Here is a 16,115-nt window from a genome sequence, read left to right on the forward strand (position 1 = left end):
AATAATATACCATAATGACCAACTATTAGAGGACCAATGCACACAGACATATACACGTGTGCAGAGAGAATGACAGAGAATATCCCCAGCTATAGCAAACTTAATCACCATAAAGCAACTATAATACGTTAACAGTACCTCTCCAATTCAGCAATAAGACGTGCATAAAATGTGTAACTGTAGTTCAAAAATTGTTTAATCAAAATAGACATCTTCATTCGCTAGACTGTTAGAACATAAGACTGAAAAGACATATTCTTAAATCCCAACATAAATCCCAAAGAAGACCCATGAGTCCCACGATCCCATTACTCCCACGTGCATCACTGCACACCTCATGTACTCTGCACCTCCAACAAGGGTGTTCACCAGCGCATCATAGGAGTTCTTGGTGTGCACCTCCAGTACGTCCACATCAAACCACACTATTGAGAAGACAGTTACCCATGTTCCGCCGTGATCTCAGCGTTCAAGAAATAAACAAATTAATCACTGCTCGGAAATGGGAAAATGTGGACGTGGAATCTTTTATGTTTCCACAGTCAGGATTGACATGGGTAATTATATTTCAGAAGTTCGTGGAAAGGCATTAATTTGCCAGACTGATATTGATGTACGGAAACCGAGCAGGAAAATTTTGCTAGATGTGCCAGTGTTAATTTATAGTGATGGGAAGCACGTTTTCTTTTAATGTCATACTATACACATGATGATATTTATGATCAACATCACATGGCATGTTCATGTACTTCCCTGCCATGTCAGCATGATAACACAATTTTGATTGAATGTGATTTCAATGCCATGTGATGTTGATCATAAATCTCATCAGGTGTATAGTATGACAAGTTGTAAGTTGGGAGAATTATCCTGTTAATTATCCATGTAATGTTAAGGTTAAGAAAGCAGGCATCAATGTACATGTCACAAAAGCATTCACAGTCCAAGACTGAGGGATGTACAATACGAGTATCTAAACACTGGAATGAAACAACACTGATAACCCATTTGCATGGTAATGAACTGCTGAGGTTTTTTTCATCATTGTATTTGACTCACTCCTGGCTACTGCTATATAAACTATTTCGGGTGTTAACTACTAGATGAATGAATAGATCTTTCTCACATTTTAAAAACCAGTGAAGTATAATATAATGTTTTCTAGCCGTTACTATATTTGTTCATGATTTGTTCTCGCATAGTTACTAGTTAACTACTAAAGAAGAGAATATGTTATTCTCATGTGTGTTTGTTAGTAGTGAAGCATTAGTTTCCAGTAGTTAATATATTTGTTCATGAATTGTCATTGTATAGTTAGTGGTTGCCAAGAAACCGTACAGTAAAGTGCTGTCACAGTTTGAATGCTTTACTGCATCAGAGCATAATACACTTAATTAATTCCTTATAGTTAATGAATGACCATTTATAGGAATGGGGACAAGATATGGCATAATTATCGCACATGCTGCCAGACAGAGAGAGAGAGGGACAAAGAGAAAGAGAGAGAGAAAGAGAGAGAGAAAGAGAGTACCTCCCATTACTGAATTAACGCTCTGCTGATTCCTGCGTTATAGTTCAGCAATTTTGTGTCTACTGCACACTCACACTGCTGACTTCAAATGCAATTCAAATCCATTAGCATAACCCTCCAGTCACTGAAAAGACATTCTCAACACTTCAAAGGAATTCATTCACTTGTATGAGTCTCTGTACAACCTCTGACCTCTGGCCCACTTTTCCCATGCTTCTACTCATTATTTCATAGTTTTGCTGACCTTGTGTGGCACAAGTTTCAATGATTCTGCAAAACGATCTCAAATCAAGATGAGGAATTACAAAGGAAATGAGAATTGAAATATAATTCCATTACGATTCGATTTAATGTGTGGCTGGCATAACAAGTGAAATGACACTAATCTACTTGTCACACTGTCAGTGTCATGTGTAACTTAGTTCTTTGAGCCACTACTGAACAGACTATTTCTTTCAAACATCATTTTACGTACCTTTACAGCTTTGGGCACATTATCTGGAGCAACTTACATATTTTTTTACTTAATGTATCTTGGTTTAAAAATTAGTTTCTTTTCTATCCCTTAGACACAATCCATTCCTGTGAAGGTCAAAGAAGAAAAGTTTCATTATGGAAATTTCCTCTGTATTTAGAATCCTTGCAGAAGAGGTTCCTCACACATTAGTGAAACACATTAATAATGATGAAACCTGGGTCTCATCTTCCTGATACTTTGCCACAGTAGCACAGCTTGTGGAATATCAACATTGTACTTACTTCTCAGAGCTGGAAAGGAAAACGAGAGAGAGAGAGAGAGAGAGAGAGAGAGAGAGAGAGAGAGAGAGAGAGAGAGAGAGAGAAACTAATTATTCACGAGCTTCAAGACTTTTTAACATTATTTTAGCTTCCTAGCCAGGGGATGATTTAGCTAATATTTCTAATTACCTTCCACACAATCCTTTACAACAGAGCTTGTTTTGCGTAAGCCATTAGGCAGCCATTAGTAATGTGAGGACGCTGATCTCCTTATTTACAGTAAAAGCTCATTGGTTCCAGTAATGCTCCACCAGCATGTTTTCATATCACTATAAAAGTTAAAGCCAATCAGATCAGGCATGTATCCCATAGAATTCTACAGACGTTTTATTAAAGCTGTGGAACTGCATAGATGCATAAAGACTCAAATAAGCTCAAACAGAGAGCTTTTGTTTTTGAATGGAATCACAGAATGCTTGTAGTTGTAGAATGCTTGTTGTCATTATCTAACATGACAGACTAACTCCAGCCAGGACTCCCTCTGTCTAATGCCCAATGAACCTGACCTACTCATTCAGAGTACAGGGACCGGAAGCTAGCCATTGCATAGTTTTCGTACATAAAACCGGTTTTCCAGAGAAATGTAAGTGAATTTACAAAACCTCTGTTCGCATGTACGCACCTTAGTGTAATGGATGTGGTTACTGTCCAAGCAGAGGAAATAACCACTGAGCACGCTGTATCCAGTTGAAGTGGACTTTAATGGCTGTATGGATGTGCATTGATTCCCAAACGGAAGGCATAATTTACCAGATAATGAATCAAGAGGTTAGGGAAAGGGATGAGGATATATTGTTGTCCATCTAAGATTGGAGCCGGGATGAGAAGGTGTTGTCTAAGGTTGGACCTGGCTGGTGCTTAGTATAGAGCAAGCCGTAGTTTGCCAAAAAACGTTTGTATTTCTATGAATAGCATTTTAGCCTTTTGCTGTATGTGTGTGTGTGTGTGCTCACAACAAGGCCATCAAGCAGGTCGTTTAGGTTACTGTGACAAGGACAACAGGTTAATAAACACTTCCCTGAAAGGTAATGCCAGGTGGGTGTGCTGAGAATCCAGCAATGAAGTGTGTTTTATTTGGAGCTATAAAAGTCCAGTCATGGGGATAAAAAGGAAACGATATATTTCATTCTTGTGCTTTCTTCTAGAATCTTCTAATGAACAAATGCTGACAGGCCACAGTGAATTATATTAAGACTCCATGTAGGTGCAAGCAGTGATAAACAGTGTCAAAACAAATTGCCAGAGATAGACTATATGTTATTGTTTAGTTTATAATGGATGTCAGTCTATGACTAAAGGTTTCATATGGGTTAAATATAGGTAAATGAATGTTCTATAACACATAATTATCTGTACATTTCATAATTAGTTTCTGCTCCTTTCACACTCAGGTACTTGATAATACTTCAAGTACCAAGTACTTGGCCCCTAAATGAGGTCTTGGAAGTGCTGTTATATTACAAATATATATACAATTTTTAGCCTTGAGTGCATATACGGCATATTCAACGCTCAGTCCAGGTTGCTAAGCTTGGTAGGTTTAGTGAGACGTCAGTCGTTTTGTGTTCATTTTCATCTCTGCAGTTATCTCTTACCCTGTTATCAGGGCTGCAACCATTCACAAAAGCCAACATGTGTGTGGTGTGTGGGAACCAGGGTGAGGCTCTCACCCCTCTCAGCTCAGTCTCCCCTCTCTGCCATTGTCCCTGTGGATAAGGAAAATGTAGCATGAATGGAACACACTGCTGGTAAGACCAACTAGCAGAGATAAAAAAGACCTTTTTGTAGAAAAAGCTTTTAAATAAAAATGAAAGCATCCCCAGTGCATGTTCAAATCATTATTTTTCATCATTGTACATTTATATAACCTTACCTGTTACAGCAAACAATAATAATACCATCCATTCTTCAATTAACTTTCAATTCCAAACACTCATGTCTAGTCATTTATTGTAAACAAAATTAAGGGGACAGTTGAAGCAGTCTGGCATAGTTAATTAAGGCTTAAATGAGCAATTAAGTTTGTCAGATCCATGGCTCCACCTCCAATCTGCCTTCCGTGTTCTGGCTCACAGATCTACTAATCAATCGCCTACCTCACCTGCAGCTTCTTAAAGTCCATTTGAAAGTAGTTAATACTTCCATTAACTGCTGATTCTCGGTGGCTCTATCCAGTGTCAATGCCTTATTTAATCCTCCTGGTTTATGTTTACCCTCTTACCAGTTTTTGTTCCTGGGCTGTTTTATGTACTAAAATTAGCCTTAGCCTGTATTGCCCTGTTCCCTTTATTTAGATCTCTTGCTCTGTTTTTGGTTTAAGACTCTTTTGGGTTATTTACTTTTACATTTACTTACAACCTCTGTGAGTTTCATGATGAGAGCTCGGAGTTGGAAGTGGAGATTGGCTTTCCAATAACTGAAGTGTGAGGATCGTTTGAATTACGTGAAGCCTTGCACTCCTGTGACAAGGCTGGGTGTGTGTGAGTGTGTGGGCTGGAGCAGTGTCCCTCGTCTGTGTGCAGAGAGACCACAGGAAACAATGTCGTGTTGGGCATGATGTGCTTGCGGAAACTGTCCATTTAGGGCCATCCACACTCGAACATGCCCATGAGACCGAAAGAAGGGAATGTATAAACAAAAATCCCCTTTATTCTTAGCTTTATGCCAACTAAATAACCGGTTTATATATGGAAATAAATGAAGTAAGTTTGCTTTGATTGTTCCAAATGCATTGTTTTACCTACTCTAAGATAAAATATTAAATGTGAATTTGTGTTCTGGGTCCTGTATCCCAAAATCAGTGTTAGATCATATCAAAGGAGAAACAATGTGTTCAGTGTAATTCTGTACCACAGAGTGATCGTCTTTGCTTTACAATGCTTTTGGAATGGATACTTTTACTGCTGTAAAGGGGTTTGATGCTCAGTCCCTCACTGCAACACGTTGTTCTGTATGACGGTGCTTTCCGAGATCTAAACGTTGTTGTGCCTATCAGGAGACTCTTCACTTCAGATTCGCCATCACCATTCTCAACATCCAAACACAATACAAACTCCATCCCCGCCATCCGCTCGCCCCCGGCTCGCCTAAGAAAAGAAACGCAGTGACAGATGGAGGGCTACTCACCATAGGGAGGGGGGAGCTTTTAATTACAGTGGGCGTCTTCATTTTAATAGCGTGCGTTCGTTTAATATGTTTATAGCGTGGCCTTCAATTACACCTCCTTCACTTAGAGCTGGAACAGCACATGCCAGCATGCAAACAAAACACACGTAGCAGCAAACAGCTCTAATGAGAACACTGCGTGTTGGGATCCACTGTTTGTTTTCCATGTCTGTGTTATTTTTTGGGGTGGATGGCAGAATATAGCGATAAATGCCTTTTAACGTTGCACAAGGAGACACGTGATAATTTGCCATTACGGCCACATATCTATCCATAGGGGCAGGGGGTGATATGGCTACACAAACCCATCTTTTTTCAAGCACAAAGGTCTGCCTGGCAATAGGCAGGAATAAATCTGCTTCCAGCAGCAACCTTCCAGGGCGGCTGATATCCTATCATGCGGATCTCCCCCCCTTGCCACAGAGGAGAAATCTTTGTGTGGTAATCCACCCAGCATCATAACAGAGGCTCCACCCGCTCCAACGCTTCAGCTGGAGACTCTTCACTGCTGCACAAGTAAACAGGATTTAAGGCGGCTCTGTTGACATGGGTTTTAGACCTTTTGTGTTTGTGTTATCTAGAAAGGGAATCCTGGCTGGCACGGAGCTTAGGAACTCAAATGTTGTCAGCTCAGTGTTGAGTCATCGAATTATCCCTCAGCATTATGGTGACTTTTCTGAAGGGACTCATGTGTAGTCCTGTCACGTGTCAGCAGAAGGATTACTGCATACCACCTACTCAGGAAAACAGAGAAATACACTGATATGGCTTTGATCTCTTTGTCTGGCCCTTAATGGTGAAATGGCAAAGGAGAAGAGTACTGCAAAGTCAAATGCTGTAGGTGTAGGGGCACCTGCAGTGTTCTTCCCAAGTACTTCAGCCCCGTGAGAATGGCATTGCTTAATGGCAGACCTCTCGCTTATAAGTCTTTCACTTCTAATGAGTTCTTCTGATCATTAAGTCTGGGCTTTCAGGGTTGACAGAAACACAGAAACTGAACTCAGTCCTTCTGTGCGTGTGTGTGTGTGCGTGTGTGTGTGTGTGTGTGTGTGTGTGTGTGTGTGTGTGTGTGTGTGTGTGTGTGTGTGTGTGTGTGTGTGTGTGAGGTTGGTGCGGTGTTTTTGTTGCAGCAAAACAAAGTGTAAATAGAAGAAAGATAATTTACAAATGTCCTTTCAGTTTCTAAAAACATGTCTAAAAATATCTGTATTAGTGTGTCTGTATTTGCAGGAAACCAGCATTTTGCGTCTAAAAACTGCTGTTTGTTAAAAACTGCCAAAGACCAAATGTTCTTATTCTGATGAATCCTGGACCCCTTACATGTACGTCTGGACCACTTAAAATGTTGTCAGAACCTTTTCAAATTTTGTGGGAAAAAACTACCAAGTAATAGATGTAGTATTAATCCTTGTGGGTCTGATCTCTCTCTCGGTGTCATTTGCACAGCAACCTTTCATCAGTTTTTCCATCTTCCTGGCAGAAAGATTTAGTCTCCCACATAAAACCCACGTATAATCCTCTAGACATCTTTCTGGACTTATTAAGGAGACATTTATAATTAAAATTGAGATTATATTGTTCCAAGCAGGCCAACCTCACCTGCTTGGTGGGTTGCCCAGTGTGGTCTGCCTTATATTAATTTAGAACTGCTGTCTGTGACGCTGGGCGGCGACAGACGGACGAGACACAGAATCCGTATTTCGTCTTGACAGACGTCACTTTTATTTTACAAATATTGCGCAATCGGCGCACGAATACCAAACAGATACACACAACGTGTAGACTTAGACAACGACGAGCCCAAGACACTGCGCGAACACACATTAAATAGACAGACCACATCAACCCCACGTGATGACGAGACGAGCCACAGGTGAGACGGATAATGACAAGACGCACCCGAACCCACGGAGCTACACTGACGCAGACGAATAGACGCAGACCACGTTAACACACGCCCCAAAGGAAGGGTTCGGGGACCGTAACGTGACACTGTCTACTGTATATCATTTATTAAACTAAGTCTGAATATTTTCCTACAGTTTCATGAGTAACTGTGTTATTCATGAGGCTGAGGCTATTCTGTTTGGTTCTTCTGTTCTAATCAGTGACTACAGTGATGAACTGAATGACCTGGCTTCTTAAGCGAAACCTCAGATAAAAAGGATTGCGATTCTGACCTCTGATTCTGATCTTTGTTTAACAAAGATCTTGTCTCATGCACGCAAAAAAATGTTAGCAGAATTTTGTTGTTCCAGTATATTTGCACATCATTATGTAAAGTATGGAGAAGTGGTGGCAAGGGAAGTGGAGTCCCTCTGTGGGACTCCTGCTGCACACCGAGGGACATTCCTGAGCTCTTCGTCATTTACAAACCATATAGAAAAATTCTGTGTGTGAGAGCGCTCAGGAAAAGATGATTTCTTGCGTTTGTGTCATCTCGTTTGTACTGCGGCTCATTGCTCCTCGGTGTCGGTCAGTCCTTGTTAGCGTGACTACTTTTAGTCTAATGCAGTTCAACTCCACACTGGCCCAAGAAAGCACGATCCAATTACGCCAGGCTTAAATGGCCACTAAGTGTGCTGCCTCCCATTTAAATGTCTGAGTTGGTTCACCTTTACGTGAAACAACTCAGTCGTGCCTGATTTGCTGATCAGGTTCTCCTCCTGATCAGGGTCAGTTTTAGCTAAAGGCCCTTAACTTTGGTAGGATCTCTCTATATCAAGAGCCAGCTTCAGTAACTCCCACATCCGGCAGATCTTTGATCGTGTCCCGATGGAGGCCAGAGACATTGAGTCCGAGTGGGCCTTGTTCTGTGCATCCATTATCAATGACTTGAGTTGTTGCCGCAGGGTTGAGAAGAGAGAGAGAAGGTAGAGAAGAGAGTCCGGTCGATAGTCGAATCTCAGTTACAAGAGGAACAATGTGGGTTCCGTCCTGGTCGTGGAACACTGGTCCAGCGTTTCAACCTTGTGAGGGTCCTAGAGGGTGCATGAGAGTTTGCTGAACCAGTCCACATGTGTTTTGTGGATTTAGAGAAATCATTCGACCATGTCCCTCAGGGATCCTCTGGGGCTGCTACGGGCTATCCAGTCTCTGTACAAATGGAGCAGGAGCTTGGGTTAGGGCGGCCCTTTGCCACAAATTCTGTTCATAACTTTTAATGGACAGAATTTTTTGGCTTAGCCAAGTGGCAGAGGGGGTTCGGGTTAGTGGCCTCGGGATTCCGCATCTCCTTTTGCAGATGATGTGGTCCTGTTGGCATCATCAGGCCAGGATCTACAGCTGTCCTTGGATCAGTTTGCAGCCGAGTGTGAGACGGCCGGGATGAGAATCAGCACCTCTAAAATTGCTACTCAGTTTTGGTACTCAGTTGGACAATGGTGGAGTGCCCTGTCTGGGTCAAGAGTGAGTCCTTGCCTCAAGTAGAGGAGTTCAAGTATCTCGATTCACTGGTCGATCTATGTTCCGACTCTTACCTATGGTCACAAGCTCTGGGTAGTGACCAAAAGAATGAGATCGTAAACACATGTGGCTGAAATGAGTTTTCTCTGCAGGGTGTCCGGGCTCTCCATTAGAGATAAGGTACGAAGCACGATCATCCAGGAGAGTAGAGGAGCCAGTTGAGGTGGTTTGGGCATCTGGTCTGGATCCCACCAGGGCGCTCCAGGCATGTCCAACTGGGTGGAGACACCAGGGAAGACCCAGGACACACTGGAGAGATTGTATCTCTCGGCTGTCCTGGGAACACCTCGGTATCCCCACAGAGGAGCTAAAAGAGGTGGCTGGGGAGAGGGAAACCTGGACTTCTTTGCTTAGGCTACTGCCCCCGTGACCCGGATAAGCGGATGAAAATGGATGGATGGATCTCTATATTAAGCTCAGTAGAGAGCTTTGGTGCAACATCAGTTGTTCTACAGAAATAAGTGCCACTTACTCACTAGATGAAGTATGTTTTATTAGGCTCTACTGTGAAGAGAACACACCAGCATGACATCAGAGGTTTCCTGCATCATCTCGGTGGATATTATTTTAATTTGTCCAATTACATGGTGACTAGACATGGGAGACAGAGGAACTACAGATGTGAACACTGTAAAAATGCCACGGTTCCAGTGTGGATCGGAATATGCAGCCCTAAAAGCCCCAGTATTCAAGCTGACATTTTAAAATCCAGTGTGTAAGGTGTGCACTTTAAAATGTCGTGGTTTATGTTTAAAAGAGGAAGACAGAAGAGGTGTGTGTGTTAGAATACTTAGTGACTGTAGTGAATCCACACCCCCCCCCGTATCATCTCCAGGTAAAGTGAGATAAAGACCCCTCATTGTTTACTTTGAAAAGAAATGCAAGAATATAAAGAGCTGATATTCACATTACCGCTCTCCTCACAGGCATTTATATGTGTCTAGAGGGTCATTTAGTCCATTTTATTCCACGTACTTCTCTTCTTTGGCATTTATAACCTGATCTCTGAGACTGTGTTACACTGTTAATTTATATAAGCGTGCAGAATAAAAACCCATGAGACCCAAGCACAAATGAAGAGAGAACAGATGGGAGGGGAGGAGAGAGGAGGGGATGGGTGACGAGAGGAAAGGAGGTCCCATGAGATCATTAGTATCTGCGCCAGCTCATAAACAAGCCAATTTAAATCAATAGGCTTAAACAAGACAATACAAGTAGATGAAGTGAATATTGTAGTACTGAAAAGCACTCAAAGGAAAGCTATGCTACCTGTCAAATCAACTGTTGATTGATAAACGATCATACTTAATGCCACAGACACAAAATGAATAAAACTGCCAACCACCCCACTCTGCCGCATGCAAAATCATTCCTATGTTCTCATGTGTTTTTATCATTTTCCATAGTGTTGCAAATTGTGCCTGGGTCACTAAAACTGCCATATAACTATAGAAAGTTTGCTTCATTCTTTCCTCAAATTATATATTTTGTTGTCACTCTCAAGCATATTCTGTCCTTTTGTGCTAGGGTTAGCCTACAACTGTAAAGAGAAAGGTTTTGGTTGTGTAATGCTGTGCCATCATGCCTTGGTGAAATGAATTGGAGTAAATTTAGTTGATTTACACTTACTGCCATAAAGAATCATATTGCTCCTATTTTACTATCTCCAAAACAGGCACTAGGACACAGGGAAGAGAATAAAGTCTGAGTAAACTCCTGCAGGAAATGTGGAAACAATGTGTGGGCCAGGAAACCAGATCAGTGCTGCTTTAATGCAGTGCTTTAACGCAGTGCTATCCAGGACCAGTACACTGCACTTATGTAAATACCTATTGAAATAGTTTTAATGTACCAATAATAAAAATAATATATAGCACTGTGTACACTGCTAAATGTCTGGTGTGTAAACAGGCCAACCACTCCTGGTTATTTACATACTTTATTAGGTTGGACAGAGACAGTAAGTTGTTTTCAGTGATGCAAATCATTGTGACTGTCTCTGTGAGGTCCTGAGGGAGACCCAGTCCCTTCTCTTCATCCACTAGCCATCATTCTTCATGCAGCATCAGGGGCCACTGAGGAAGCCAGAGGGGCTCTTGAGTGTTGAGAAGGCAAACATGCAAGGGCACTCTCCACCTGAGTGATGTCTCTGAGCACTGGCCACATGCCTCTTCATCACACTGAATCTATTCCAAAACATGTCGATTCATACTGGTGTTGACATTTTCCGATCAGTTCTGTGATGGAATCTATTTAGACTAATTCAGACGAAATTGTGTAATACTCAAGGAGTGGGTTTCATTCTAAAACTGAGAAAATCTTAATGCAAAAATAAATTATCTTTGCATGAGGGAATTTTAAATCTCATACAATAAGGTCATTAGGATGAGTTAAGATGACAAAACCTGTCAGTCATTGTTTGAGTACTTTTAATTGCATACTTGCAGAATTTACAAGCTTAAGATCTTATGCATTATAACAAAAGTGAATATCACAGTGCTGATTTCTGGCCTGCTGTCAATGACCAAACCATGACATCAGAATGAAGCTCCTAGCATTCCTTGCCTATTCCTTCCCTCTTTCTCCTTTTCTCTCACTCCCTTCTTCTGTCCCTTTCCACCATCTCTGTTTACCTCAAACAAATCCCATTTTGCTAAGACCATAACCACAAGTCTATTTTTCTTTATACAGAGACAGCTAAAAGCTGGTAGCAATCTCCAGGAAGGTCCTTACCTGGACACACACACAAACACGCATACACAATCACTTCCCAGATGTTCTGAACAGCACATATCATTGTCCTTTTTATCAAAGTGCCTTTCATTGAAGACTAATCAGTGTTGGAAGTGGAAAGAGATTTATCTTTTAGAACAATACTGCAATTACTGGAACTTCAATTTCAGCTACATCAATGTCAACACATTGGCAGGACACTAATGATTGTTGATGATTAATCAGAAACATTCATTTTCAGTGTTGTGCTAATGGTGCTTCTTTTGTCTATCCTAAGGCATAAAAGACTGACAAATTCTTTCTTTCTGTTATCATCAGTGTGACATATGTCAGTAGAAAAAGACTGCACTGACAATTCATATTCAAGACATCATATTCAAGACATCTTTATTCATTTTTGACAGATCTATCTGACAGAAACTTTTTCAGTACTACCACAGAGAGGTAGGGCAGCAGAATATGATGTGGCTTTGTTTGTGTCCAAAAAAAAAAAATTGTGACATGAAAGTATGATTCTGATACGAGGAACTATGAGTAACTCATCATTCTCTAGGGTGCAAAAGTCATAAAGTGCAAAGATGGAGACCATTAAAAAGTCATTAGGCTGCCAATGGCAGAACACGATATACAAAACAAGAATGTGATGACAAAGCATCTCCTTACTTCCACTTTGAGTTTTAAACTGTATAAGGGCGACATGCCAATTAATCAACTGCTGCATTCACTTTACTGCCTTCCTGTAGCTGTTCATGTCAGACTAAAACCCTGGTACCTACAAAATGAAACATTGTCTTGCTCCTTCCTGTTTGGTGACAGTGGTCCACCTGTGCTTCTTACCTCTAGCTGTTTGAACTTTAAGTAGCCTGACGTGAACCGCCATCCTTTAACATTATTGCCCCACTGGCTGTCCAAACAGCTAAACTCTTCCTTGTCTTCAAACAGCGCCAAATGACACATCTCCTTGAACGCTCTTCAACATGGGACAGTCATGGTCCTGTGGTAGAGAACTGGGCACTAGTGTGTGTTCTAACTGCACAGATGGGTAAATGTGGAGGACAAAAAATTAAATAAAATCACAATTGACAAATATGGCACATTTCATTCATTTCATAACCTAATCATAAAACTATGGCACTTTGCAGTATTATATTAACACTTGGATTGCCGTGTTTTTGTACTAAATGTCTAGCAATTGCCCTCAAATTCTATTGCATCTTTCAGTATATGGTTCAGCACTGATTCTTGTTTCTGGTAGTACCTTGGGTTAAGGGTATTTTGGGCTATTTGTATTAGATGATGATACTTTCTAAGTAGACAACCAAGCACCTTCTGGAAATGTCTACTAAATATCATGTGAGATTTTATTGAACAATGAGTAGGCCAATAAAATAAGTGATACAGTCAAAACATTCATTAATTTTGCTGTTTTTAAATAGGACTTAATGAACTTGTTATAGATTAAAGAATGTCTGCTTGTACTGGGGAAAGCTCTGGAAATCCCACCTAGCAAATTAGGTCACCAGCAAGAAAATCCTTTATTTTTATTTATTTTGGAACATAATTTCTCTGATCATCCACTTATCTTAAATTAGTTTCGTTGCTGTGATATTTCATAGAATTCAGGACACTGAACACAACTCAAGGCCTGCTGAGAGAAATCTGAAACACTTAATTAATTAAAGGTAATAGTGAACGCTGAGTCACCTTGGAAATAACCAGCTGCAGAACATCCGATTTCAAACATCCATTCATCACTGGAAAATGTAGCACAACCCTTGTGGCTGAAGAACCCATTTAAATCCCTACTGTGATTCTGCGTTGAAACCACTGGGGTTTCTGCCACTTCTCATATGTTCTCATATTCTCTTATTACTGGCAGAAAGGCACCCAGTCAAAGAAAAATCGCCGATACATAAAATCCAAGCTCCTCTTAACATCTGCGCAGTAGTAATGCAGAACCAGTGTTGGTGTTTTTTACTGATGTGAATTAAAATAAAAAACAAACCCCGTCTTTTATTGCCTTTACAATATGTTTTACAATCCTTTCCAGTGCGGCGCACTGATTGCGTCATCAAACTGCGCCGCTGACATGCAGGGACGCACGTGAAAACATCCAGGTCGTAGTTAGTTGGCTATCTAACCTTGCTAGCAAAGCTAAGTGGAAATGTAGAACTTTGTTTGTAAACTATCGCTTTAACCTGACATTCAAACTGCAACTGCTCAAGTCTTAATATGGTCTATAATCTCCTGTTGTACAAACATAATTGCTGTTAACTTGATAGCTAAAGTAGCTAGCTAGCTCATTTGAATGTAGCTGACAGATAAGGAAGCTGTTAAAATGCATTTCGTTAAGGTCGGGGGCTTTAGCGTCACCGTTTCTAAGCACTTGTTAACACAAACCTGTTTTGCATCAAGATGTTTAGTTGCTGTAGATCATGATTTAACGTATAATGGTGGAGTACGCAACGCCTCTACAGCAACATCACAGCCTGTAGTTATCCGTGTCCCACGGCGCACGCAGGAGCGTATAGACAATGTCAAACAGGTGAAACGGAAGAACCTTGCCAAGCTGCCAACAGCAAAGCCGGGTAGACTACTGATAAAGAGCAAGAACCCTCTTCTCGACCAGTCTGTTGGTTATACGCTGGGGAAGTTTGAAGAGCCAGTTCTCACATCAAAGGGGTGGAAAAGCAACAAATCATTTGGAGACTACTTTACCATAAACAGCACCCAGAATGTTCCGCCTTTCATCACAGAGTGTAAGGAGGAGAACACGGAGGATGCACGTGACCAAACTGGTCACAGAGGAACATTCGGTGGTCTCCATCTTTGCACTGAACTTGTGGAGACTTTACGTAGTCACAATATCACTCATCCCACAACTGTGCAGATGCAAACCATTCCCAAACTGTTACGGGGACATAATGTCCTGTGCGCGGCAGAGACGGGCAGTGGAAAAACACTTGCATACCTGCTTCCCATTATCCACAAGTTATGTAAGGAGACTCCATTTGATGAAGTGATGGACTCTGAACGGAAGACTCAAGCTGTAGTCCTCGTGCCCTCACGAGAGCTCGCGCAGCAGGTCACTTCAGTGGCCAGGGCCATGTGCCAGCCATTTGGTTTCATGGTGAAGGTGGTCGGAGGAGGGAGAGGGATCGGCAACATCAGAGCAGCGTTCTGCCACGGTCAGCCCAACATTCTGGTCTCCACCCCTGGTGCCCTGTTGAAAGCAGTGTGGAGACGCTTGGTGGACCTAGACGAGCTGCGCTTTGTGGTGGTTGACGAAGCCGACACGATGTTTGACCCCAGCTTTGTGAGTATGCTGGAGAAAATCCTCTTCCAGACCCAGATTGCGGCCAGCCTCTCGGAGACCAAGGGCTTCATCTGCAAGGCCCAGCTGGTGGTGGTGGGAGCCACATTCCCCGCAGGGGTCGGGGATCTCCTCAGTAAAGTGACCGACCTGGGAAGCATGGTAACGGTGAAGAGCAGGATGCTTCATCACCTAATGCCACATGTCAAGCAGACTTTCCTGAAGGTGAGGACCCCAGAGAAGGTGCTGGAGCTTCACCAGGCACTGAAGGAGGCCGCGCCTCAGCAGAAAGGCGTGTTAGTGTTCTGCAACACGGCGGCTACCGTCAACTGGCTGGGCTATACCCTTGAGGAGATGGGCTTGCGTCACATGAGACTCCAGGGGGAAATGCCAGCAGCCATGAGGGAAGGAATCTTCCGGAACTTCCAGAAAGGCCTTGTTGATGTCCTCATTTGTACTGATATTGCTTCCCGAGGGCTTGATACACAGAGAGTGGGAATGGTTGTGAATTATGACTTCCCCGAGTCTTACACTGACTACATCCACAGAGCGGGCCGTGTGGGCAGGGCAGGAGGCTTAGGTCAAGGGCACGTCCTGAATTTCGTCACCCACCCGTGGGATGTAGAACTGGTGCAGAAGATCGAGACAGCAGCCAGGAGGAGAATGACTCTACCAGGGTTGGAGACAGAGATCCGCAAACCCAGCACGAAAGGAGCTGCCAGTGACACTTCCATAAATACATGATCAAAGTAACACATTAACATGCTACAGCTCTTAATATACTAATGACCATCTCTGATTGAAGTGTTGATGAAACATAAATTTTTATATGTTAAATAAAGAGATGAAGTAATTGCAGTAATACATTACAAGGTTCTGATGTGTATTCATGCCTCAATTGATAAAACTGTTTTTCTAATTGTCTGATTAAATGTTTTAAAGTGCTGCCAGATGAGGGTGGTCTCTGGCTTATATTTAAGGTTTGGGAAGTAATTCCTTTAAATGTTGTGTCTCAGCTTAACTTGTTTCTGGTGTGATACTAAGAACACATAGACACATATAACATGAATACAGGAACGTCCCTTACATAGCAAAGCTAAATGTCTTTAG

The 16,115-nt window shown here is 41.9% G+C and overlaps 1 protein-coding gene across 1 annotated transcript; it reads left to right on the plus strand.

Annotated features, from left to right (window-relative positions):
- Positions 1 to 13,740: 13,740 nt before the first annotated feature.
- Positions 13,741 to 15,955, plus strand: ddx28 (DEAD (Asp-Glu-Ala-Asp) box polypeptide 28). Its single transcript, XM_077000009.1, has one exon. The coding sequence runs from the start codon at positions 14,031 to 14,033 to the stop codon at positions 15,747 to 15,749; it is 1,719 nt and encodes a 572-aa protein (XP_076856124.1). The 5' UTR covers positions 13,741 to 14,030; the 3' UTR covers positions 15,750 to 15,955.
- Positions 15,956 to 16,115: the final 160 nt, after the last annotated feature.

The sequence above is a fragment of the Brachyhypopomus gauderio genome, chromosome 1 (genome assembly GCF_052324685.1).
Source record: "Brachyhypopomus gauderio isolate BG-103 chromosome 1, BGAUD_0.2, whole genome shotgun sequence".
Lineage (NCBI taxonomy): Eukaryota > Metazoa > Chordata > Actinopteri > Gymnotiformes > Hypopomidae > Brachyhypopomus > Brachyhypopomus gauderio.